This window comes from Coregonus clupeaformis, chromosome 20 (genome assembly GCF_020615455.1).
Source record: "Coregonus clupeaformis isolate EN_2021a chromosome 20, ASM2061545v1, whole genome shotgun sequence".
NCBI lineage: Eukaryota > Metazoa > Chordata > Actinopteri > Salmoniformes > Salmonidae > Coregonus > Coregonus clupeaformis.
In genome coordinates, this window is record NC_059211.1 from 8,872,305 (window position 1) to 8,900,248 (window position 27,944).

At 41.6% G+C, this 27,944-nt stretch overlaps 1 protein-coding gene across 4 annotated transcripts; it reads right to left on the reverse strand.

The window, feature by feature from the left end:
• Positions 1-962: 962 nt before the first annotated feature.
• Positions 963-27,841, reverse strand: prkacba (protein kinase, cAMP-dependent, catalytic, beta a). 4 transcript variants are annotated; one of them, XM_045205292.1, is made up of 11 exons: positions 27,465-27,841; positions 9,860-9,868; positions 9,166-9,227; positions 5,285-5,413; positions 3,857-3,955; positions 3,350-3,432; positions 3,054-3,180; positions 2,744-2,839; positions 2,471-2,593; positions 1,978-2,142; positions 963-1,650 (listed from the first exon to the last, which is right to left on the reverse strand). In XM_045205292.1, the coding sequence occupies exons 1-11, from the start codon at positions 27,508-27,510 to the stop codon at positions 1,525-1,527; spliced, it is 1,065 nt and encodes a 354-aa protein (XP_045061227.1). In that variant the 5' UTR covers positions 27,511-27,841; the 3' UTR covers positions 963-1,524. The 4 variants fall into 4 exon arrangements, with proteins under 4 accessions (XP_045061227.1, XP_045061225.1, XP_045061228.1 ...); XM_045205290.1 differs by lacking the exon at positions 27,465-27,841 and adding an exon at positions 11,537-12,159; XM_045205293.1 differs by lacking the exon at positions 9,860-9,868.
• Positions 27,842-27,944: the final 103 nt, after the last annotated feature.

The following is a 27,944-nucleotide window of genomic DNA, read 5'->3' on the forward strand; positions in this document are numbered from 1 at the left end:
TTTATCGATGGCAATTTGATTGCAGAGATACCATGACAAGATCCTGAGGCCCATTGTTGTGCCATTCATTTACCGCCATCACCTCATGTTTCAGCATGATAATGCACGGCCCCATGTCACAAGGATTTGTACACAATTCCTGGAAGCTGAAAATGTCCCAGTTCTTCCATGGCCTGCATACTCAGACATGTCACTCATTGAGCATGTTTGGGATGGTCTGGGTCGATGTGTACGACAGTGTGTTCCAGTTCCTGCCAATATCCAGCAACTTCGCACAGCCATTGAAGAGGAGTGGGACAACATTTCACAGGCCACAGTCAACAGCCTGATCAACTCTATGCGAAGGAGATGTGTCACGCTGCATGAGGCAAATGGTGGTCACCAGATACTGACTGGTTTTCTGATCCACATCCCTACTTTTTTTTTTTAAGGTATCTGTGACCAACAGATGCATATCTGTATTCCTAGTCATGTGCAATCCATAGATTAGAGCCTAATGAATTTATTTCAATTGACCGATTTCCTTTTTGAACTGTAACTTAGTAAAATCTTAAATTGTTGCATGTTGCGTTTATATTTTTGTTCAGTGTAGTTAAAGCCCATAAGTTTCCTCCCCCTCTTGGGGTTGTTGTACCTGAAAATATATAATCTTACTTCATCTGAACACAATACCTACTCGGAGGTAAAAAAATATATAAAGAAATGCCCCATGACCTGACAAGTAAAACGTTGCTACAAATGATAAATTAAACATAGCACAGACATGTTTTTGCTTTGTAATTAGGTTTACCTTGCTACTACTGTACTCCTCTTGTCAAGGACTGAATGCCCGTGTGACTGTGGTATTGTTTTGAGTCCTTTCCTGACATCCATTTCTTTGTAAAAAGATACTGTATATATATTTATATTATGCACAAAGACACAGTCTACTTCTTAAGGACAGCAAAATGTTTAGGATTATAGACTGGGCCAAGAAAGTTTAATCAAACCTAAAAACACACTCCAGCATGTAGGCCTAACACACAAGAACTGGCAAGAGTCGCTGGCAAGAACTAGGAGCAAAAAACAACAACTTATTTTTCCAATTTAAAAATCACAAACATTTGTCATACCACTAGTATAATCAATCACTCTTTGTGCCACTGTAAAACGGGCATTTAATTGTTTTTTGTCTTGCTTTGCAAATAATCACTTGGTTTAAAATGGAGGGAAGGAGGGGGGAGAGGATTCTTTAAAGCAACAAATGTTTTAAAAACAGAATAGGAAACAAAAAGACAAAAACGTGGTCTACCTAGTATTTTTGTGTTGCAGCACGAAGGGTGTCTGCATAATGTGCCTGTATATATGTTTAGTGCTAACTGCACGCGAGGAGGATCATGGCAAGAAGGACCTCATTCAGCCTTGTGGAATGAAGTTACTAGGCAATTGTTTTGAACACGTCATGTCTCAGCTCCACCTTCACCCTCAAAAGAGTGCAAAAATCCCAATGCATGTGAGCCCTGATGGAACACCTGCCGCCCCTCGCTAGAATTCGGAAAACTCCTTCGCACACTTTTCTGTGTCGGACACACGGACGTCCTCCTCTTCGTAGTCGTCAAAGTTGCTTGTGTCTCCTGGTCCTCTGCACTTTGGTATGAAGGGAGCTTCCACCTGAAAGGCAACAGGACAAGTGTGGGAGTGGCTCTAAAGACCACAATACAATCATAACAGCTACACATTGTTTATGTGGCAAAGGCAATCAATCTATTTTGGTGATGGGGGTTAGAGGGGAAAGCACTGAACTCCCAACATTCTTGTCTACAAGCCTTTATAGTGCAAATGTGTTATATCTGGCAGTATTTTTATGACGGTAAAGTTCATATTTAATTACACCTGGAATGTCAATCTTTCTGGGGATTCATGCGTTACCTAGTTTGTTTACTGTTCCAAACCAACAGTGTTTATTTCACACTTAAAACTTTAACGGTCGGGACGTACCTTCCTCTCGTAGATGGCGATCCAGTCCGTTGTGGCGAACCACTTGTGGTTCTTGATGTCATTCACCCCGTTCTTCAGGTTGCCGTAGCGCTTCGTCAGGTCCACCTGGAGCAGGTTCCTCAGCAGGTCTTTCAAGTCTGAGCTGAAGTGGGAGGTGAATCGTACCTAGAACACAGGAGCGGAGTTGGGCTTTAACTGTGGAGCTTATTGTTAAAATATGGATAAAAGTCACAGGTATGATAGAAACATGCACAGTAAGGTTGGCAAATAACCAGAACATCAAGGGAAACCATTTAAGCTAATAGCTCCTTTGTCATTTGACAGTAGGGGCCGTTTCAATCTATAGGCAAATCACCCCTGTGAAGAAAGAGTTTTGTAGGACACTAATATGTATGCATTAGTTTTGCATACCATGTCAAATCCGTTCAAGAACGCATGGTGTCCGGTAACATGATGTCAGTCCAGACTGCACATAATGTCAATTCCTGCCTACCTTGCCGGACACGATCTTCTCGTAGATCTGGATTGGTTGATCAGCGAAGAACGGAGGGTACCCGGCGGCCATCTCGTAGATCAGGACTCCCAGTGCCCACCAGTCCACAGCTTTGTTGTAACCCTAGCAGAGTACAGCGGAGAAAACAATGTTGAGCAACTTTCTTTGCACATACTGTGCAAACAACACTGGCAACTATTTCAAATCTACAGGTAGGTTGAAAACAGTCACACACACTATGTCCAACACGCTATATTGGACAGGAGGGCCCACCTTGCTGAGGATGATCTCTGGAGCCAGGTACTCTGGAGTTCCACACAATGTCCAGGTCCTGCCTTTTACTCTTTTGGCAAAGCCAAAGTCTGTGACCTGAAAAGGATCGACAATGGCATTAGAACCATGCAATAATAGCAGTCCAGTTGGTACATATTTGCATAGGGCAAATTTGCATGGACTATTTAATGGTAATGTGATGACTAACGTCTCATTATTTGCTATTCAATCTCAAGACAGAAGTCTTAGATGAGAGTTCATAGCCAACAAATGTGGATATGCTTTGGTTTGGATATCGCTGCTTCCGTACCTGGATGTACCCTTGGTGATCAATGAGAAGGTTTTCAGGCTTCAGGTCTCTGTAGATGAGGTCTAGCGAGTGGAGGTACTCAAAAGTGAGTACTATCTGAGCTGCATAAAATCGTGCGTGATGTTCACTGAAGACAGAAGAAAATGTTCAGTTAACGTAATGTCAAACGGGTGAAAAAAAATGAAACCAAAGACAACACAATACCTTATAACACATAGATCGTGCCCATTATTTTGGATCTCAAGTATACAGACATACCAGGCTATGAACATGGTGTCAAAGCTTTTTTGATTTACCTGAACCTCCCGATGCGTCTCAGATGCGAGAACATTTCTCCTCCTGGAACATACTCCATCACCATGTAGAGGTTGGAGTTGTCCTATGGTTCAAATAAAGTTAGAACACACCCAGTTACATTTGGTCCGTACTGGAGTTGCAGCGATGGGACAAGACTAACTACCAATTGTATATCACGAAATTGGGGAGAAAATGGGGGTAAAAAGTAAAAAAAATAAAAGAATCAACATAATGCATAGGCTATTACGGTTGACCAAATAATGGTTTTAAAACAATCTACAACACGTGTCAAACTCATTCCACGGAGGGCCGGGTATCTGCAGGTTTTCTTTCTTTGACACCCCTGATCTACAGTAACATTGTGTAGCAAAATCACGGAAAATTACTGGCGTACCAAGGAAGGCCATTTTCATTTTATCATCCCAGCTCTATTTCCAAGGTAACACTCATCTTTTTCACCAATTGTACAGTGCACATTTTTGGACATCCTACTGCTGCTGACATACCTTGAAGGAATACTCTAGTCTGACGAGAAAGGGGAAGGACACCGCCTGCAGTATTTTCTTTTCGTTTAGAGTGTGTTCTATCTGTTTCAGCTTCACCACCTGTGAGAGCAATGAGAGAGGAGGCATAACGATGAGGAGAGGAGCACAACAGTAAAGACAAAAGTCACCGGTCATCTGATAAAACTACTGCATGTGACCATCCCACTAATGAAGAATATGTGACAGTTTCACAAAGAAGAATTTATGGTGGTGGCTATCTTGGGAGATCAAGGAAGGAGTGCCTGGGCAATAGGCAACGTTTGTAGCACTTTAGTCGATTTTTTAAACATGCATTGAACGTGCAACTGGACATCTGTAGCATATTATTTGTTATCAGGATGCTCGTAGTGGGAACTTCTGATTCTTACAAATCTACACGCGAGAATAAAGTTTGCCTTTCCACTTTATTTCATTTGATACACAGGAAAATAATGTAGGAGACGATATCAAGGGAACATCCCTACTACATTTGGTGGCAGCCATGCGATCTAGTCACCGCAAGGCAGCACCATTTACGATGATCAGGGGAATTAATTCAATAGGCCAGTCCAATTGCTAATCTTGAACAGTTTTAGAATACAGTATTATGTGGTAAAAATATCACAGTGTAGGTATAAAGCAAAACTGTCAGAGGTCATTTTCAAAATGTCAATGGTCATGGGTTCAAAAGGCACGTCAGTCACTTTTTGAAACCTGCGTGGGATTGACATTTCATGACCTTTAAGTTAACAGACAAAGCAGTCAGCTGAAAAAAAGTGAGTGGCAAAACAGTTACTTTGTAGCTAACAAAATATTGTTGCCTCAATGGCTGGTTTACATTTTTCATTCAGAATTTCTACTTTTTTCCCCTGCTCTCACTGAGCATAACAAACACATTGAAGGTACAAACATATTCATTTTAGCTGAAACTGTGAAAACTGTTTAGTTCTGACCATCATCAGCCTTAGTGTATCATCTAGTTAACAAAACAAATATACCAGTGCAATAACAAGGTACAGGATGTCTCATACTGTGTCTCATTAAGTTTCACTTCAAAAATACAAAATGTATTTTGTGGTTAACCAAGCCTCACAGTACCTGAGAAGACATATACTTTCCATTTCCTTTTGAATTAGTGTAAACCCATGCAACAGAGCACAAAAGCTAGATAAAGCCAGCCTTTCTCTGACGCCAGCCAACTTTACTGTGCTAGGTGATTTAACCGGCCTAGGTTTTGTTCAACCTCCTTCAAAACAAACCAGGGTCATGTTCATTAGGCATTAAACGGAAGAAAGCGAACTGAAACAGGGAGGGACAACCTGGACTTACCCAATAAGGAACGCTCATTTTCTTTTTCCATTGCCTAACCTAATGAACACAACCCAGTGCATGTTATTGCATGGTACCCACTTTCTGTTTGTCCAGGATCTTCATGGCGTAGAACTGTTCTGTTCCTTTATGTTTCACCAACATAACTCTACCGAACGAGCCCGTGCCTAGAGTCTTCAGCCTGTCAAAGTCATCCAGGCCAGTTGTGCTCTGAGGAGGAAAGCACATCCTTAAAATGTGCCAGCAAACAGTGAGCCGACATTAAGGCAGGAGTTCAATACAGGGCAGCACACTTTAATGAAGGTAATTTACGCTTGAGCCAACGTGCAGCGTTTACCATCTATGCGATCTCCGCAAACGTTGGGTAATTTGGCCTTTAATTAAAAGGAACATTGCAGGCTGTCTAGTTCCCTGCTCATAGACTGTAGAAAGAATGGACAGAGCCATTGTTTACTATGTGACGTCTCAGTGGCGCATTTGAAGAACAGGAAGTGTCGTTTTAGCGTGTTGCCATCTTGCATCATGGAAGAGTTTTGGAACATTGCATGCACAGTTTGAGCAGTCCACAAGGTGGCGCAGCGCCCCTCTTACATTATTTGGGGAGAACACTGACGTTGCAGGCTAGCGCAGTGCTGCCCCCTCTCATTGAGAATCTCAAATTGAAGGCCGACCGGGGTACTGCAGGTTGCCGGTAGCCACTAAATTATCCTTTAAGTAAAGGTTCGGCCATTTTGAATGTTCTATTGTTTTTGTATATCTCTGAGTGATGTTCTATCGATTCTCTGGGTCATTTCATGTTTATCTGAGTTATTGGTGTTCAAGCAGGCAGAAATATGGCCGGTATTACGTAGCACCGCGAGAAAGTCGCTCTCACATTTTTTACATTTACATTTTAGTCATTTAGCAGACGCTCTTTTCCAGAGCGACTTACAGTTAGTGAGTGCATAAATTTTTCATACTGGCCCCCCGTGGGAAACGAACCCACAACCCTGGCGTTGCAAGCGCCATGCTCTACCAACTGAGCTACACGGGGCCCAAACTCACTACACTAAGTTAATAGGAATACAACTTTTAGATTGCGAAAACGTTTATCATACATGTCAGATTTCAATGCTGGCTGATGTCATAACTCGGGAGGATGTCTTCTCTCGAATAAGCCATTGATCATATTTTTGCGATATTCCTACCTCGAGAAATGTGTAATTTAACGGAGGGTCTAGCACATTTTTCCTATTTGTCTGCCTCTTTAGTCCAGGTTGCATTGCATCGTGCAGTTGCCAGAGATATTATAGAAAATAAATAGGAATCTAATGAATGAAGGAACCTTTAAACGCCCCACCCAGCAAACTGTCAACCAATCGCGTTCACGTTGTCAAGCTGCTTCACGTAGTTGCTAAGCTAATCGTCACACAATTATTTCTCAAAGTCAGTGTATATGTCGAGAAACGTGCCTATTTTCCTCGAAAGGTTTCAAAGCTATACTATACAACAGACAGCAAGTTGATTATCTCACATTTCGGAAAAGCTTTGTAATGTTGTACTTCTTGTTGACGAAATTCGTGCTAATGTTGTTTTTTTGAGTTTGCGCCCAATAGACTCCCATTCACTCCTTTGTCCCAGAATCGCCCAGAATGCACCGCGCGGCCCATTGCCAGGCATGGGCACCGTTTCCCATTTCCTCAAAAGTATATCTGCCGTTGCGAATGTTTGACTCCACTCAGTGAGGCACATCGATCTGCAGGTTGAACATGGTGAGATTGTGGACTCCTAAATTCATAGTGCAGTTTGTTTAGGCAATTTAACAGCTAGCTAGCTATGTTACATGATATTGTCTTTGGTATTATTGTGTGTAGCTACATTTGCCAGCTAGCCCATAGAGAGAGCATTGCATTGTGGATTTTGTAGTCGACTTTAGCTGCAACAGATTTTCACAATGATTTCCCCATGTTGCTACCAACCTTATTATAACGGCAAAATTAGTGGGTATATCTACAAATATTGACCACAAAGATCGCCATACTCCCATTGACTATAATGGGGGATCCTGCTTTCTGAAAACATTGCCTGCAGTACCCGCACTGCACAATAATGTGTATTGAATCCCGGCCTTACTTTATTTGAGTTGGCTGGTCAAAAATGTATTATTTCCAGAAGTTGCGCTACATGTGGAATGGATGGGTGCGCAGTTCCCTTTTCTCTTTCAAAACATTGGCTATTAATTCTAAACTATTGAGACCATGGTAACTTAAACTTCCTCAACGATACTACAGATGTTTGGGACTATGGCTTTTTATAAGGATAACATCAGTGTACACACTTTACACTCCAGATTGAGGAATTAGCCTCTTGGTCCCCATCAGATCAACATCAGAGGATGCATAAGGAAGTGGTTTACTGTCCATTCTGCAATTATTCTGATAGTGGTAGGTGAGGAAATGAAAAAACAATTCTACACTGAACAAAAATATTAACGCAACAGGTAAAGTGTTGGTCCCATGTTTCATGAGCAGAAATAAAATATCTCAGAAATTATCTACACGCACACAAAGCTGATTTCTCTCAAATAGTGCAAACATTTCTTTACATCCCTGTTAGTGAGCATTTCTCATTTGCCAAGATAATCCATCCACCTGACAGGTGCGGCATATCAAGAAGCTGAATAAACAGCATAATCATTACACAGGTGCACCTTGTGCTGGGGACAATAAAAGGCCACTAAAATGTGCAGTTTTGTCACACCACAATGCCACAGATGTCTCAAGTTTTGAGGGAGTGTGCAATTGGCATGTTGACTGCAGGAACGTCCACCAGAGCTGTTTCAAGATAATTGAATGTTAATTTCTCTACCATAAGCCGCCTTCGTCGTTTTAGAGAATTTGGCAGTATGTCCAACCGGCCTCACAACCGCAGACCCCATGTAACCACGCCAGCACAGGACCTCCACATCCGGCTTTTACACCTGAGGGATCGTCCAAGACCAGCCACCCAGACCGCTGATGAAACTGTGGGTTTGCACAAACGAAGAATTTCTGCACAAACTGTTAGAAACAGTCTCAGGAAAGCTAATCTGCGTCCTCACCAGGGTCTTGACCTGACTGCAGTTTGGCGTCGTAACCGACTTCAGTGGGCAAACGCTCACCTTAGATGGCCACTGGCACGCTGGAAAAGTGTGCTCTTCACGGCTAAATCCCAGTTTCAACTCTACAGGGCAGATGGCAGACCGCGCGTCATGAGGTAGAGCAGTTTGCTGATGTCAAAGATGTGAACAGAGTGACCCATGGTGGCGGTGGAGTTATGGTATGGGCAGGCATAACCTACGGACAACAAACACAATTGCATTTGATCAATTGCAATTTGAATACACAGAGATACCGTGTCGAGATCCTGAGGCCAATTGTCATGCCATTCATCCAGCGCCATCACCTCATGTTTCAGCACGATAATGCACAGCCCCATGTCGCAAGGATCTGTATACATGTCTAACCTGTGTCCCAGTTCTTCCATGTCCTGCATACTCACCAGACATGTCATCCATTGAGAATATTTGGGATGTTCTGGATCGACGTGTACAACAGCGTGTTCCAGTTCCCGCCAATATCCAGCAACTTCACACAGCCATTGAAGAGGAGTGGGACAACAATCAACAGCCTGATCAACTCTATGCGAAGGAGAAGTGTTGCGCTGCATGAGGCAAATGGTGGTCATACCTGATACTGACTGGTTTTCTGATCCACACCACTACCTTTTTTTGTTAAGGTATCTGTGAACAACAGATGCATATCTGTATTCTCAGTCATATAAAAATCCATAGATTAGGACCTAATGAATTCATTTAAATTGACTGATTTCCTTATATGAACTGTAACTCAGTAAAATCGTTTAAATAGTTGCATTTTATATTTTTGTTCAGTGTAGTGTTTCGTTACCTGTGGGAAATAAGTATTTTGTTATTAGTCTCTTACCTGTGGTGGGCACTCCCATTTTCGTAAAAAATCTTCTTTGGCTTTGGCTAAGAACTCTTTCACTAAAAGGTGAAGAAAGAAGACAATTAGCACAAATAAAACACAGGTTAGACAGGTCTATAGACCTACTATCTTTCTACTTAGATCAGAGTTGCTGTGTATCTAACAGTCAACAAGTTCAGGGGATCACAATAACTAAATAAACCGATAGTAAGGTCAGGCCAAAGTCAAGTACCAGGCAGAGATACTGTACTTAAAACATCTTTATTAGCTAGCAATTTACAATGAAGAGATGCAAAGAGCTCTCACAGGCTTTATAGATAGCTAATTCAAAGAGCAACGATAGTGCATCCCTTTCAGAGGGTTAACACTATTCAAGGGGGAAATCAGCAAATGTTTTAAAAGCCACAGCAAACTAACTAGAGTGTAGGCATAGAAAGTGCTTTGTGGAAACCACAGCAGACATGAGCGGTCCATAGTCACAGAGGAATGACAAAGTAATTGGCCAAATCCATGAGTTAGTCATGATGATACTATTGAAGAATAGCCACAAATGCTAACCATTTGCAACATTTTCTACTGTTTTAGTAGCAGCCAGGTTGTGGTCCTAGCCTATTTGTTAGGCGATATCTAGGCTATAGGCTGTCTGCTTTCTCTGTGACTTAGGACAGCTTATGGAAGAGAATGTGCATACCAAAAGTCTCTATAGTTCACCAAGGGTTTTTCAGGAACATTCACCCACATGGATGGAAATGATGAAGAGGAGAAAGAGAGGGAAGAAAGGTTTATGTAAAAACAAGAACATTAGCTAGATAGTCAAGTGGATTAGATGTAACAACAAAATGACATTGGAGAAGACAACATAAGACACACATAAGACTGCAATTTCAAATAGCCTAACTCAAATGGCCTAGCCTGAAACCATTGGAGTTGGGGGGAATCTCAGTTCAGTTCAATAAATAAACTTGGATTTAATTCATATGATGATGAAGTCCACAATCTTCACATTGCAAACAAAGACAACTTTAAATTCATGAATGAAACTTCAGTTCATACCCTAATTTGACTGGATTTGAGCCCAACTCCTGGCCCATATGTCTACCTATTAGATTTTTCTAATCTCGATTATGGCTCTGTAAGGCTACACATTTCTATATGTTAAGACTGAGCTAGCTGTTGAGCTGACAGGGTTTCTGCATGTAGCCTAAGCCATGTCGTTGGAGAACTTCCTGTCTGTCTGTAGCAGGAGTTGTAGCTCTCTGCTCTAACTACACGATAAGAGGGGCGTTTTCCATGGGCCTCATGTCTGACATGCTAGTAGGCTTAACTGGTAAAGGAGACTACGTCTCTCACTAGCTGTTCGAAAGCTCACTGACATTGAACGTGACACAGGACTGTTATGGCTAGAACAGAGACAAAAGAGGAGAAAACAAGTTATAAAAAAAATACATTTCAGAATAGAACACAAGACCATCCACCCTCCCCCGCCAAGAAGTGGCACAAAGAAAATGACAGGACAGAGAGATCTCATTCAGACGAGGCGACAGAGACCGAATGCCACAATGTTGTTGACAGTGCAGTTTGTATACTATACATCTTCGAAGTTACAAAGAAGGTTTTAAGAAGGTTTCTTCCTGGTGAATTTAATACATTATATAATAACCTGCTGACTTTGGGCACTGGATTCCAGGGCAAGTAGCATTAGGTAGAGTTATATGGGACTGACTCCGTGTAAGACCTAGCCTAACTCTCCATACCATTTTAGATCCAAGGTGAAGCTCAAGCGAACACTTCTATAGTTAGTAACATTTCAAGAAATCAAGAAAGTTCCATGGTTGTCGTATGACAAGAAAAAAAAAGAAACAGTACCTAGGTCTAAATTTTCTCCTAGGGGTGTATTCATTAGTGCACACCGTAGCAACGAAAACACGTTTCAGGTAGGTCCCTCCTGGTTTCATTCCATTTGCTTCTGTTAAGTTTCTAGTGAATACACCCCTGGTATCTCTATGGCTACATGGACACAGAAATACTTGACTTCTTGGTGCTTTTTCTAAATGAGTGTCTCAACCCTTTAACTGAGCCTTGCGTTTCCTTCAAACTTGTCAGGGCTGATAATTAAACCAGAGAGACCAGACTGGTGGTTTAGGCTAAAATAAAAGGGACACAGGGTCTGAATAACCAATAGATTAATCTTAAAACACACCAAAGTTTTAATTCCTACTGATTAGGGTTTTGCCAACGTTGACATCAATGATTTTCAAATAAAAGCAGTTACACAAGTTGCGAGTTTGAGCTCGTCTAATAATTAGACCCACTTGGTTACACCTGCCTAATTCGATAGCTACAGCATGAAGAGCACACAGTAACTTACTCAATTTATCCCAAATGATGGTGAACTCTGAGACATGAGGCCCCTCGCTCTCCTGGGCTTTTTGCTCTTGGTTGACTTTGCGATACCGGTTGAAGAATCGGCTGGCAAGGTCGTCCAGCTTTAGGAAGGAATGATCCTTTCCCTGGGCCATTTAGAATTTAAATGGCGTTTTTCCCTTCCCCACGGCTAGACCAATCTTACAGCTAAAAGGTAACCAAAGCTGTTTTTCAACTGGGGGCCATACAGAGTGATATACACTTCCTGTTTGCGATGATTTGCAAACTGCGACGCTTGGCTAACCACATACTAAAATGGTATGGGCTTCCTGTTCAAGTGTGCTTCAGTTCTTGCAAAAGAAAGACGCATCAGAACTCTAGACCACTGTCTAAACTATTTTCACGTTAATACTAGACATTAACAGCCCTCATGCTTTTTTTAATGAACTGAGCACATCACCTTCAATAATTTTGTAAACAACATAGATCTAGGTCGATGACATAGGCTTTTCTAACAAAGGTGATATTACTCTCCAGTGGTAATGCATAACAATTCTCAAGAGTGTTATAGTCTGTTGCATGCCCATCATTACAACTTGATAACCTTTTTTTTTTATTGCTTAATATTAGATTAAATTGTAGAATGGACAGATAAAATAAAAAATCTGGTACCTGTAGAACATGTAGAAAAAATATATATTTGACAAAACTGCTCAGGAGAAAATGCTAAAAATATGTCCCACGTGTAGGCCTAAACTGATATGTACACACATCAGTACATGTATGTTTTCATGATATCAGATCGGGGCTTGTATAGGATCAATATATATATATATATATATATATATATATATATATATATATATATATATATATATATATATATATATATAGTTGAAGTCGGAAGTTTACATACACTTAGGTTGGAGTCATTAAAACTCGTTTTTCAACCACTCCACAAATGTCTTGTTAACAAACTATAGTTTTGTCAAGTAAGTTAGGACATCTACTTTGTGCATGACACAAGTAATTTTTCCAACAATTGTTTACAGACAGATTATTTCACTTATAATTCACTGTATCACAATTCCAGTGGGTCAGAAGTTTAAATACACTAAGTTGACTGTGCCTTTAAACAGCTTGGAAAATTCCAGAAAACGATGTCATGGCTTTAGAAGCTTCTGATAGGCTAATTGACATCATTTGAGTTTATTGGAGGTGTACCTGTGGATATATTTCAAGGCCTACCTTCAAACTCAGTGCCTCTTTGCTTGACATCATGGGAAAATCAAAAGAAATCAGCCAAGACCTCAGCAAATAATTGTAGACCTCCGCAAGTCTGGTTCATCCTTGGGAGCAATTTCCAAACGCCTGAAGGTACCACGTTCATCTGTACAAACAATAGCAAGTATAAACACCATGGGACCACGCAGCCATCATACCGCTCAGGAAGGAGATGCGTTCTGTCTCCTAGAGATGAACATACGTTGGTGCGAAAAGTGCAAATCAATCCCAGAACAACAGCAAAGGACCTTGTGAAGATGCTGGAGGAAACAGGTACAAAAATATCTATATCCACAGTAAAACGAGTCCTATATCGACAACCTGAAAGGCCACTCAGCAAGGAAGAAGCCACTGCTTCAAAACCGCCATAAAAAATCCAGACTACTGTTTGCAACTGCACATGGGGACAAAGATCGTACTTTTTGGAGAAATCAAACAAACAAACAAACAAACATACACACACATTACAGACATCCTATAGAAAATGTGTGGGCAGAACTGAAAAAGCGTGGGCGAGCAAGGAGGCCTACAAACCTGACTCAGGTACACCAGCTCTGTCAGGAGGAATGGGCAAAATAAATACACACACACACATACATACCTGACCTCAATCCTATAGAAAATGTGTGGGCAGAACTGAAAAAGCGTGGGCGAGCAAGGAGGCCTACAAACCTGACTCAGTTACACCAGCTCTGTCAGGAGGAATGGGCAAAATACATACACACACACACACACACACACACACACACAACCAGTCAAAAGTTTGGACACACCAACTCATTCAAGGGTTTTTCTTTATTTGTACTTTTTTTTTTTTTTTACATTGTAGAATAATAGTGAAGACATCAAAACTATGAAATAACACATATGGAATCATGTAGTAACCAAAAAAGTGTTAACCAAATCAAAATACATTTTATATTTGGAGATTCTTCAAATAGCCACCCTTTGCCTTAATGACAGGTTTGCACACTAAGCATTCTCTCAACCAGCTTCACCTGGAATGCTTTTCCAACAGTCTTGAAGGAGTTCCCACATATGCTGAGCACTTGTTGGCTGCTTTTTTATGTCTCTGTCTCCAGTATGAAGGACGTTAGAGGTAGTTTCGTGAGCCAATGCTAACTAGCATTATCCATAGACTTCCAGTCATTGTGCTATCTACCAGCATGCTATCTACTAGTAAATACCCATAGACTCCCAGTCATTGCGCTAACGCTAGTTAGCAACTTCTTTCAAACTGAATGCAGAGACAAATATGGTATCCACATCTGACTCTGGGCAAGTAGATAAAGGGCCTCATTGCCAAAATCCCAGTGTTCCTTTAACCCTAATTGCACCTGTTAGTTGCTCTGGATAAGAGCATCTGCTAAATGACTAAAATGTAAAACATGTAATGTAACATTGTATAGGGTCCCCTGGGAAACACTGACCAACACTTTCGTTCCTACCCTGTCACAATAATTCCTCCCTGGCTTATTCATTTGTAGTCATGTCAAACAACAAATGTATTCAAAGTGCTGCCTACTATATTCCAACAATCACTGTATCCAGCCCTAACTTACATCGGGTTGTGGTTAGAAAATGCAATGATAGTTTTTTGCGCCAATTTCTAACAGATATGTCCACCTCTGTCCATGAAACCAATCGCACGTGCATTTTAGAACGGCGTCTTACCACAAATTACATTTTGAAACATTCGAGCGTACCGCCATGTGTGCACATTCATACCTTTTGAACCATTTGGGCTAGAGACACACGGTTTTCAGTAAAGTAAATGGTGAAACCATGACAGTGATGAAGCTGTGCCCATTTTTTTTTAATCTATGGCACTCAAGCTGCACTAGGAAGGCACACAGTTTGACTTTGGAAAAAGTTGCCGGCTGAAAACGAGTCTTTCCGGCTACTTGGCCAGTGACCGGCGCTTACAGAAAACACTGCATGAGGGGCCGGGGTCTGCGTACCCACATCCATACCCACACATGCAGTCAGAGCCGCCCCTCTTTTGGCCAGATTCCAACCCTACCGTTACGCTTGTTTGCACTGGGGTCGGAACGCAATCATGGGTACGTTAAGACACCGTGGAGCCTGCGCGAGATATGGGTAATGGAGTACAGTGGCATATCCCATCCCTCTATTGAGGTACATTTTTTGACAAATCTTGTGCCAGCTCCATGGTGTCTTAAGGGCCCGGTTGCATAAAACATCTCAAGTTAATTTCCCCCTTATCTTTTCCCTTAAAGTTTCCTTAACTTTAAGTCATTTGCACAAAACATTTTAAAGGGTAATTTCTCCCTTAAATTAAGTGAAAAAGTTAAGGATGAGGTCCCTTAACTGCTTAATTCAGTATGGATCTCAATGTAAACAGCATTTATGGAGGTGAATGTTGCTTTCATCTGCTCTGGTTACAAAAGGAAAACATCAACCAGCTAGCTACTGTACTTAGCTAAACAATGGAAGGTGCACAATCCATCGCTACAAAGCTAGCTGGCTAGTTAGCTATAGGTACTCTAAACTAGCTTGACAAGTGATTTATTAATCTTCTGAAGCAATTTGGTTATCCTGTCGTGACTGTAGAAGTTCTATTTTGCTATCTCACAAAATGAAAGAAATCTGACAAGACGTTTAGTCAGTGAATTAGGCAGTCTCCATGGTAACCAGATACTCTCTGCCATACATCCCTTCAAACTACTGTAAAACCCCTTAAGTATGCCCTTTCCTAAGGAAATATTTGAGGGGCTCTATGCAACGCCCTTAAACAATTCCCTTAGGTAAGGGAAAATTATTCCTTAAGGTAAACCTTTAAGGGAAACACTTAAGATGTTTTATGCAACCGGGCCCAAAATTTGGTCCAAAATAGGACAGGGTTGTCCCTTTTTTTGCTTTGGGAGGGTTGTGTGTTTTTTTTTTTTTTATTGGGCACAGGGGAGGGTAGTGCGTTTTTCTCTGGTTTACATTCACTCTTTTGCAGGTTTTACTATATAATTTCTTCCATCCTAGCCAAATTTCCTAATCTGACTGTATACGCCTTCCCTATATCAAGGTGTTATGGTACTTCCCTTATGTACTACGCTTTTCTGCGCGCTAACTTTTATTATTAACTGGGTGTTTCGAGCCCTGAATGCTGATTGGCTGACAGCCGTGGTTTACCATGGGTATGACAAAACATTTATTTTTACTGCTCTAATTACGTTGGTAACCAGTTTATAATAGCAATAAGGCACCTCGGGGGTTTGTGGTATATTGCCAACATACCACGGCTATGAAAAGTCCTTAGCCGTGGTATATTGGCCATATACCAAACCCCCTCCGGCATTATTGCTTTTTTTTAAATGTATCTTATTTCACTTTTATTTAACCAGGTAGGCCAGTTGAGAAAAGGTTCTCATTTACAACTGCGACCTGGCCAAGATAAAGCAAAGCGATAAAAACAACACAGAGTTACATATGGGATAAACAAAACATACAGTCAATAATACAATAGAACATCTATATACAGTGTGTGCAAATGTAGTAAGTTATTGAGGTAAGGCAATAAATAGGCCATAGTGCAAAATAATTACAATTTAGTATTAACACTGGATTGATAGATGTGCAGAAGATGATGTGCAAATAGAGATACTGGGGTGCAAATGAGCAAAATAAATAACATGGGGATGAGGTAGTTGGGTGGGCCAATTACAGATGGGCTGTGTACAGGTGCAGTGATCGGTAAGCTGCTCTGACAACTGATGCTTAAAATTAGTGAGGGAGAAAAGATTCTCCAGCTTCAGAGATTTTTGCAGTTCGTTCCAGTCATTAGCAGCAGAGAACTGGAAGGAATGGCGGCCAAAGGTGGTGTTGGCTTTGAGGATGACCAGTGAGATATACCTGCTGGAGCGCATACTACGGGTGGGTGTTGCTATGGTGACCAATGAGCTAAGATAAGACAGGGATTTGCCTAGAAGAGACTTATAGACGACCTGGAGCCAGTGGGTTTGACGACGAATATGTAGTGAGGGTCAGCCAACGAGAGCGTACAGGTCACAATGGTGGGTAGTATATGGGGCTTTGGTGATAAAACGGATGGCAGTGTGATAGACTACATCCAATTTGATGAGTAGAGTGTTGGAGGCTATTTTGTAAATGACATCGCCGAAGTCAAGGATCGGTAGGATAGTCAGTTTTACAAGGGCATGTTTGGCAGCATGAGTGAAGGAGGCTTTGTTGCGAAATAGGAAGCCGATTCTAGATTTAACTTTGGATTGGAGATGCTTAATGTGAGTTTGGAAGGAGAGTTTACGGTCTAACCAGACACCTAGGTATTTGTAGTTGTCCACATATTCTAAGTCAGACCCGCCGAGAGTAGTGATTCTAGTCGGGCGGGCGGGTGCAAGCAGCGTTCGATTGAAGAGCATGCATTTAGTTTTACTAGCATTTAAGAGCAGTTGGAGGCTACGGAAGGAGTGTTGTATGGCATTGAAGCTCGTTTGGAGGTTTGTTAACAGTGTCCAATGAAGGGCCAGTTGTATACAAAATGGTGTCGTCTACGTAGAGGTGGATCTGAGAGTCAACAGCAGCAAGAGCGACATCATTAATATACACAGAGAATAGAGTCGGCCCGAGAATTGAACCCTGTGGCACCCCCATAGAGACTGCCATAGGTCCTGACAACATGCCCTCCGATTTGACACATTGAACTCTATCTGAGAAGTAGTTGGTGAACCAAGCGAGGCAGTCATTTGAGAAACCAAGGCTATTTAGTCTGCCAATAAGAATGCGGTGATTGACAGAGTCGAAAGCCTTGGCCAGGTTGCTGAAGGCGGCTGCACAGTACTGTCTTTTATCGATCGCGGTTATAATATCGTTTAGGACCTTGAGCGTGGCTGAGGTGCACCGATGACCAGCTCAGAAACCAGATTGCATAGCGGAGAAGGTACAGTGGGATTCGAAATGGTCGGTGATCTGTTTGTTAACTTGGCTTTCAAATACTTTCGAAAGGCAGGGCAGGATGGATATAGGTCTGTAACAGTATGGATCTAGAGTGTCACCCCCTTTGAAGAGGGGGATGACCGCGGCAGCTTTCCATGTTTACGCATTTAGGGTTGTACCTGGTAGGTTCCTTGATAATTTGTGTGAGATTGAGGGCATCTAGTTTAGATTGTAGGAAGGCCGGTGTGTTAAGCATATCCCAGTTTAGGTCACCAAGCAGTTCGGACTCTGAGGATAGATGGGGGGCAATCAATTCACATATGGTGTCCAGGGCACAGCTGGGGGCTGAGGGGGGTCTGTAGCAAGCGGCAACAGTGAGAGATGTATTTTTTAGAAGTAGAAGCTCAAACTGTTTGGGCACAGACCTGGATAGTATGATAGAGCTCTGCAGGCTCTCTCTACAGTAGATTGCAACTCCGCCCCCTTTGGCAGTTCTATCTAGACGGAAAATGTTGTAGTTGGGGATGGACATTTCAGAGTTTTTGGTGGCCTTCCTAAGCCAGGATTCAGACACTGCTAGAACATCAGGGTTGGAGAGACCAGGTGCATCATTGTGCATGAAAGAACAGTGAAGACATGAGACACGCAGCTCAAAAAGCTCCCCTATGGATCTTGTTTAGGGACAATACAATTATCCTACCTAGACTAGCCTAAAACACCACAATACCAACATTGCAAAGCAATGCACAACTCTAGAATTCTTACATACTGATATTAATTGCCTTATTCCGCTCGCTCTAACCCTTAAACGACTTAAGTTAACACAAAAAAAAACGTCAAAATGTGCCGACTGCCCATTTGTTATCCAGCTTAGATTGCTTGAGAAAATATGTTTTATAGCATTTATACTACAACATTTAAATGAGTTCCCAATGCATTGCAATGGCAATAAAAGTGCCAAAGACTTACATGGGAAAAATGTGAACATTTGGGCGTGTATCTCCTCCTACACCATTTGTGACCGACCGGCTCGATTCGGTCTTATGTAGCAAAATTTGAAATTGTGTTTTTACATTGGATAAAAGTAGAGACTCAGAGCTAGAAAATAGTATATCATACACTACAGTTGAGGAACAATGGGAAAGTAATTCTGCTTTGAAAGTTGATAAACTTGTAAACTCACTTTTGAGAAAATGGCCCTTGAATGTTTTGGTACCTACTGGAGAGCTCTTCTTTGTCTACACCATTCAGCATCATTCACACCCTCTTAAGCCTTAGCCCCACCCATCTCTTTAAGGATTCACATGTACTAAACAACCAAAGATTAAGACTAAAGGCTGGTTTATACTACGGGTGTATTCGTAAATGTAATCTGGAGTGCCAGTGTGCGATCTGGATGAAAAGTAGGGTTGATCCGAGTGTTCTGACCTAACAGCAGTCAAGCACCGAAGCTAACTGGCTAACGTTGGGAAGGCTGTCAAACTGACGGTGATTCAGGCTTCTGGATCGGATGAAATTAACAGTTTGGATGACCACCTTCATGACGTTATCCATCTTTAATGACTTGCAACACAAAGCCTCCTGGTGCAAAATACAGTGAAAAGTCCAAAAATAAACCCACTCAACATTTTTATTGACAAAACCATCAGTAGGCCTAGAGTTGAAAATGCGATGGAAACCCATTAAACTTGTATTTTTTATTCGGTACAATTTAACCGTAAAAGTAATTTTATGTGCACTATATTTACCCACAGACTTTTATACGCAACAAGTAAATACAACGGAAACAACTCTGATGGGAAAATACACATTTCGTTTTTATGCACATTTTAGAATAGTCACATGAAAATCTGTCGCCAGTTGGATGGAAACCTAGCTATAGACACCTTAAAAATTCTGGCAAGTGCGCTAGTCCAGTCTCATTTGAATTATGTCTACACCATGGTTCACCAGCAGCCCGAAACATCTAAAGAATAAGTTTGACCAGCCAAAATATGCTTGTAAGAATTGTCCTTAGGTCGGTCAAGCATTTTTTGTTGTCTGTATCGCTAATGTGTCAAAACTATGAAATAACACATATGGAATCATGTAGTAACCAAAAAGTGTTAAACAAATCAAAATATGTTTTATATTTGAGATTCTTCAAATGGCCATCCTTTGCCTTGATGACAGCTTTGCACACTCTTGCAATTCTCTCAACCAGCATTTATTTGTGCTGCAATTTCTGGGTCTGGTAACTCTAATGAACTTATCCTCTGCAGCAGAGGTAACTCTGGGTCTTCCATTCCTGTTGCGGTCTTCATGAGAGCCAGTTTCATCATAGCGCTTGATGGTTTTTGCGACTGCACCTGAAGAAACGTTCAAAGTTCTTGAAATTTTCCGGATTGACTGACCTTCATGTCTTGAAGTAATGATGGACTGTCGTTTCTCTTTGCTTATTTGAGCTGTTTTTGCCATAATATGGACTTGGTCTTTTACCAAATAGGGCTATCTACTGTATACCACCCCTACCTGGTCACAACACAACTGATTGGCTCAAACGCATTAAGAAGGAAATAAATTCCACAAATTAACAAGGCACACCTGTTAATTTCAATGCATTCCAGGTGACTACCTCATGAAGCTGGTTGAGAGAATGCCAAGAGTGTGCAAAGCTGTCATCAAGGCAAAGGGTGGCTATTTGAATAATCTCAAATATAAAATATATATTGCTTTGTTTAACACTTTCTTGGTTACTACATGAATCCATGTGTTATTTCATAGTTTTGATGTCTTCACTATTATTCTACAATGTAGAATAATAGTAAAAATAAAGAAAAACCCTTGAATGAGTAGGTGTTCTAAAAAAAATTGACAAGTAGTGTATGTATTTATGTTTAAAAAATAGGGACCACAATGGATTATTGTGCAATCCAGGTCACTTTTAAATGTTGTACTGTCAGTATTTTCTTTAGAACTGAAAAAAAAAATCAACAAAAAAAAATCTATCCAAACTGAGCAGTGGCCACTGCGCCTGAGTGGCGCAGTGGTCTAAGGCACTGCATCGCAGTGCTAACTGTGCCACTAGATCCTGGTTCGAATCCAGGCTCTTTCGCAGCCGGCCGCGACCGGGAGACTCATGGGCGGCACACAATTGGCCCAGCGTCGTCCAGGGTAGGGGAGGGAATGGCCGGCAGGGATGTAGCTCAGTTGATAGAGCATGGCGTTTGCAACGCCAGGGTTGTGGGTTCGATTCCCACGGGGGGCCAGTATAAAAAAATATGTATTCACTAACTGTAAGTCGCTCTGGATAAGAGCGTCTGCTAAATGACTAAAATGTAAATGTAAATGTAAATGTAAATGAAAGTGACATCTGTTACAAAACAAACATCAAAATCGTATCACATTCGGAGATTGTCATGCCAAGCCTTCGATACTGGGTAGGCAGATGTATTTTCTATTTGTCGAAATTGACAGTCTATTTATTGGGGTGTTGAAAACGCAAACCAAGATATTGAAGTGCCCGAAGTCGGTATGCTTTGTTTATTGGTTGTGTGGTGCATTGGCACAGACACGTATTGGTGGAAATTGTGTTGAATATATTTGATATAATTAGAAATATGGCATCAAAATGTTTAAAATCTGATTTTCCCCTAGCTGATCAGTCTTCAGCCAGCTCTGATCAGGCAGGGAGAGTGCGCTCGTCCGTGGTGGTCAGCGAACCCTCAAACTTCTGGTCGTAACCCTGTGTGGCGTCGACTGTGCCACAAAAGCATGCTGAAGTGGCATAGTCCATATCCACGTTTAGAAACACAGGGTCGTAACATTATTTTGAGTAAATTCTATGAAGGGGAGGGTGGGCAATTTATTGAACTGGCCCTTATGTAACCATGATTGCTTTCTGAACCCAGTGCAGCTCAGTGTAAACAAGCGTAAAGGTAGGGTCAGAATCTGCTGGCTAATGTATGAGGGCCCCATCTAAAGCTAGCAGTCCAAAAGTCCAAATGGCTCGCTAACGTTAGCTAACTAAACACTGTTCCCATCTCTGACATCTAGCAGATAGTGGACAACTGCTAGGTTAGCTTGCTGTTACTGGCTAGCCTACTAGTTAAAGTGGAACTGACAGCATTTCAGCAACATGAAATCTTATTAAAATCTGTTCATATACACCCCCAGGAAGAATTAAACACTTTTAAAATGACTTTCTGACAAGTGATCACTTAGATATGGTCAATTTCACGTTTCCATAAATTCTTAGAATGTTTGGGAATTACATATATTAAGGCATTTGTGAAAATTCTTTAGCAATATAGAGTGGGAAAGCGGCCTTGCGTTTGGACTATTAATAGACACTGCAGTAAATAAAACATCTGTCTCGTCCAGAACCGGAGTCTACGCAGACCGGTGCACCATAGCCAATCAGAGCTACAGTTGTCCTTTTTGCAAACAAGCCATTGCCATAGGCCTGCCATCATTCACTTTAAACTGGACTGTGTGTTTACAGGCAGTTGCAACAGCGCAACTTTAGATCATTAGAACGCATTTGCCAAAAGCCACAAAATACACCTGAATGGATTTATGCAAATATGTGACTTGTTTCAGGAAACTAGGTGTCGCACTTCACAGGAGAGGGATTTGAATGTAAACATTTATTTTCTATCAAAATAAGTTTGGGGGCAGAAATGCCTTCTGAAACATGTGAACTTTCATATTCCTTAATAACAAACTTGTATTCCATCCATAAATACTAATAAAATTGTTAAATTACGAGCCTAGTTGGTTTAGCCACGGAAAAAGATAGGAACCTTCCCACTAGCCATGATTGGCTGAGATAATGGAGGTGCTTGACATACCGGGAGATGAGTTTGGATTGGTCTGCCATGTAGCATGCTTCTGTCTGTAATGTGAGCTGTTCAGTATGTGTTGATGGTCCTTTCTACCGTGCCGTTTTTCCGAGATATAACGTTAGCCATCGAGAACTACAAACATTTTACAAACACTACAAACTTTTCTTAACAACATTGATGCCCTGAATTTAGCAGGCGCTATTGACAGATCAGTTGGAAAAAGTGATGGGCTACTTTCTGCACACACCACGGTCAGTGTGAACCAGAGTGACTTGACAACGCTGGCCAAACAAGATGTACAGTGGGGGAAAAAAGTATTTAGTCAGCCACCAATTGTGCAAGTTCTCCCACTTAAAAAGATGATAGAGGCCTGTAATTTTAATCATAGGCACACGTCAACTATGACAGACAAATTGAGAAAAAACTATCCAGAAAATCACATTGTAGGATTTTTTATGAATTTATTTGCAAATTATGGTGGAAAATAAGTATTTGGTCACCTACAAACAAGCAAGATTTCTGGCTCTCACAGACCTGTAACTTATTATTGGCACCTGTTTGAACTTGTTATCAGTATAAAAGACACCTGTCCACAACCTCAAACAGTCACACTCCAAACTCCACTATGGCCAAGACCAAAGAGCTGTCAAAGGACACCAGAAACAAAATTGTAGACCTGCACCAGGCTGGGAAGACTGAATCTGCAATAGGTAAGCAGCTTGGTTTGAAGAAATCAACTGTGGGAGCAATTATTAGGAAATGGAAGACATACAAGACCACTGATAATCTCCCTCGATCTGGGGCTCCACGCAAGATCTCACCCGTGGGGTCAAAATGATCACAAGAACGGTGAGCAAAAATCCCAGAACCACACGGGGGGACCTAGTGAATGACCTGCAGAGAGCTGGGACCAAAGTAACAAAGCCTACCATCAGTAACACACTACTCCGCCAGGGACTCAAATCCTGCAGTGCCAGACGTGTCCCCCTGCTTAAGCCAGTACATGTCCAGGCCCGTCTGAAGTTTGCTAGAGTGCATTTGGATGATCCAGAAGAGGATTGGGAGAATGTCATATGGTCATATGAAACCAAAATATAACTTTTTGGTAAAAACTCAACTCGTCGTGTTTGGAGGACAAAGAATGCTGAGTTGCATCCAAAGAACACCATACCTACTGTGAAACATGGGGGTGGAAACATCATGCTTTGGGGCTGTTTTTCTGCAAAGGGACCAGGACGACTGATCCGTGTAAAGGAAAGAATGAATGGGGCCATGTATCGTGAGATTTAGTGAAAACCTCCTTCCATCAGCAAGGGCATTGAAGATGAAACGTGGCTGGGTCTTTCAGCATGACAATGATCCCAAACACACCACCCGGGCAACGAAGGAGTGGCTTCGTAAGAAGCATTTCAAGGTCCTGGAGTGGCCTAGCCAGTCTCCAGATCTCAACCCCATAGACAATCTTTGGAGGGAGTTGAAAGTCTGTGTTGCCCAGCGACAGCCCCAAAACATCACTGCTCTAGAGGAGATCTGCATGGAGGAATGGGCCAAAATACCAGCAACAGTGTGTGAAAACCTTGTGAAGACTTACAGAAAACGTTTGACCTGTGTCATTGCCAACAAAGGTTATATAACAAAGTATTGAGAAACTTTTGTTATTGACCAAATACTTATTTTCCACCATAATTTGCAAATCAATTCATTAAAAATCCTACAATGTGATTTTCTGGGAAAAAAAATCTCATTTTGTCTGTCATTATCTGTCTCCTCATGAGTGGCGCAGTGGTCTAAGGCACTGCATCGCAGTGCTAACTGTGCCACTAGAGATCCTGGTTCGAATCCAGGCTCTGTCGCAGCCGGCCGCGACCGGGAGACTCATGGGCGGCGCACAATTGGCCCAGCGTCGACCAGGGTAGGTGAGGGAATGGCCGGCAGGGATGTAGCTCAGTTGATAGAGCATGGCGTTTGCAACGCCAGGGTTGTGGGTTCAATTCCCACGGGGGGCCAGTATAAAAAAATATGTATTCACTAACTGTAAGTCGCTCTGGATAAGAGCGTCTGCTAAATGACAAAAATGTAAAAATGTAAATGACTTCACTGTCATCATCTTCTGAGTTCATCTCCACTCCAGCCCTCGCTAAATACGATATCGCAGAACCCCTCATCCATTACCAAATATGTATTAGTAGATGAAAATTACAGGCCTCATCTTTTTAAGTGGGAGAACTTGCACAATTGGTGGCTGACTAAATACTTTTTTCCCCCACTGTATCTACAAACAAAATGGAGTTAAATGGTTCCAATCTGCCGTGATATTGCAAGTTAAAGCGTACTGTTAGTTAGCTAGCGAACGTTAGCTTCCTGGCTCGCTAGCTAACGTTATGTGTATGCTCTGTGTAGTGATATTATTCTAATCAGAAAAACCATTTGCATTGCTAGTTATAGACAAATGTTTGCTAACTAACATTGAACCTAGTTTGTTAGCTTTAGCTACCTGCAGATTCATACTACAGCTATGACAATGTTTGTATTGGTAGTAGTATGAGTTGGGATTATGCCTGTTCATTGTTTAGTTAGCTAGCTAGCTACCTACATGTCTAAACAAAAGACTCCACGTCGGCCGGATTATTACATGACCCACCAAATTAGCCAGGTGTGTCTGGGAGTGATTACGGCCATCTATTGTATTTCATGAACATGTGTACATGTCTAGACAATAGTGACCCATCCACTTAGCAAGATGGGCTGGGGGGTGGTTATAGCATTTCCTTCACATGACCCATCAATTTAGACAAGTGTGTCGGGTAAGTGTCATTTAATAAATTAGAAAATATTTTTATCTGGACACTTTTTGTTTTTGATATTGCTACTATGCGAGTAAACATTTCAGTGTACAGTTTACACCTTCTGTATCCTGTGCATGTGACCAACATATTTAGATTTTATTTGATATAGTGTGCGTTTACCACATGGCCTCACATGTGAATCCTTAAAGAGATGGGTGGGGCTCAGGCTTAAGAGGGTGTGAAAGATGCTGAATGGGTGTAGACAAAGAAGAGCTCTCCAGTAGATGTACCAAAACATTCATTTACATTTTAGTCATTTAGCAGACGCTCTTATCCAGAGCGACTTACAGGAGCAATTAGGGTTAAGTGCCTTGCTCAAGGGCACAGACAGATTTTTCACCTAGTCGGCTCGTGGATTAGAACCAGTGACCTTTCGGTTACTGGCACAACGCTCTTAACCACTAAGCTACCTGCCGCCATTCAAGGCCATTTTCTCAAAAGTGGGGTTACAAGTTTATCAACTTTCAAAGCATAATTAATTTCCCATTGTTCCTCAACTGCAGTGTATGATATACCATTTTCTAGCTCTGAGTCTCTACTTTTATCCAATGTAAAAAACACAATTTCAATTGTTGCTTCATAAGATCGAATCGAGGCAGTCGGTCACATATGTCAACACCCCGGGAGTCCTCTTACATTTGGGAACTTCACAGTCCTATTGATCAAACAACCATGAAAAGGTAGAACAGCCCCTTATTCTGCGCTCTGGCACACTCAGACTGAAATCGGAGTAACGTTAGATAGCTTGCTAGAGTGAATTTGAAAACGCAAGAGATATGCTAACTGGACAACAGTCGTTCAGCATAGCTAGCTAGCAAAGCGATTCACATTTCTTGCTAGTTAACCAAATGACACGTGCATCTCTTGCTGTGTAGCTATCGAAAAACGGTACAAGGCAGGGAAAAAGTCAGTCAGTCATCCACTCCTCCAATGACATTACGTCCTGCTAGCAGCTAGCTAGCTAACGTTAGGCTCTGTGTTTTTAGCTTGCTACATAAATAGATACACTAGCATATTAGTTAAGACTGATTTGGGATCATTGCCTTGCTAGTTTGATTGTATTGACATTCCCAGCCTTAGTTACATTCGTCCGTTTTTGTCCAATATATTGAGTCATTAAAACTGAAACAGTGCATCCCGAGTGGCGCAGCAGTCTTAAGGCACTGCATCTCAGTGCTTGAGGCGTCACTACAGACCCATAGGGCGGCGCACAATTGGCCCAGCGTCGTCCGGGTTTGGCCTGTGTAGGCCGTCATTGTAAATAAGAATTTGTTCTTAACTGACTTGCCTAGTTAAATTAAATTAAATTTAAAAAATGGTGGCAGCAAACAATGTACCAGGCCAGCTGTGATTTACAACCTGATAGCAATATTTTTTCACTCCCACAAAATGTATTGGTGAATTATAATCATGCATTGAACTGCATCCATCTATTCTGCCACTAATGCCTTAGTGTACATCATGGAATGTTGAGTCAAAAAGAACCTATTTTCAAAACCTCAGTTGGTTTTGTATCAAACTGGGAATGTTATATTTTTTTACAGATATTATGATTGTCTGTTTCAGATCTGCAAAGTACGTTAGTTAAAACGCTGTCAGTTCCACTTTAAAGTCAGCGGTTTTCTGAAAGAAAAACGTTAGCGAACAGTTATAGTTACCTAGCTAACTACTTTACTTACTTAGCTGCTAAGTTAGGTAGCTGCTTAGCTAACTACAGTAACGGCCAATGTATTCGTGAATATCAACATTAAACAGGTAAATGGTTCTTTACGGTCTGACACTTTGCAAAAATGTTTAGCTAGCTAACGTTCCTCAAACACAAATTCATTAGTGTGCCCTCCCTCCCCTGCCTTGTTGCACTGCTGGTAGTACAACGGCAGCATCATCTAGCCAGCTGTCAGTGGTAGGTAGTTAACGTTAGCGCGCTGTTGCTAACATTTGTTACGCTAGTTAGCTATGCCAGTTCGTCCCCTAACGTTAGCCTGCAATCCTTTATCAACATGGCTCTTGAAATCACGAACATCTTTAGCTAGCTACCTTTGCAGTCGAGATAGCAATCATCACTTACCGCTCTCTTGTTCGTTGCCTTTCTTAGCTGTAGCAGCGTTTCCCATTGTACTAAAATTAAAGACACGGCGATGTATCTAAAGCGACAATAGTGTTGAGGGGTCCTCCGTAGCTAGCAAGCTATTCGTCTTCAGACAGATACTTAATGTTCTGCTTGTTAGCTAACTAGCTAACGTTACTGTAGCTGGCTAACTAACATTTATTCCGTTAGTTGCACTACCGAATGGGACTGCCGTACTCTGTCAACCCCTTTGACCTTTTTTGCAGTTGACTTTATCGTTAGATGCAATTAGTGAAACACCCCTATGTCACTGACATAAAGACATATTCAGGCTTTTCACCTCAGCCTGTCGTTCCACCGTTGTCACCAGCACCAGTAAAAAATATATAAATATATATATTTTTGCAAACACCGGAAATTACGAAAACGTAATCTTCTATCATATTATGGCGGTCCGCAAACAAACGGTGCATGCCGCCA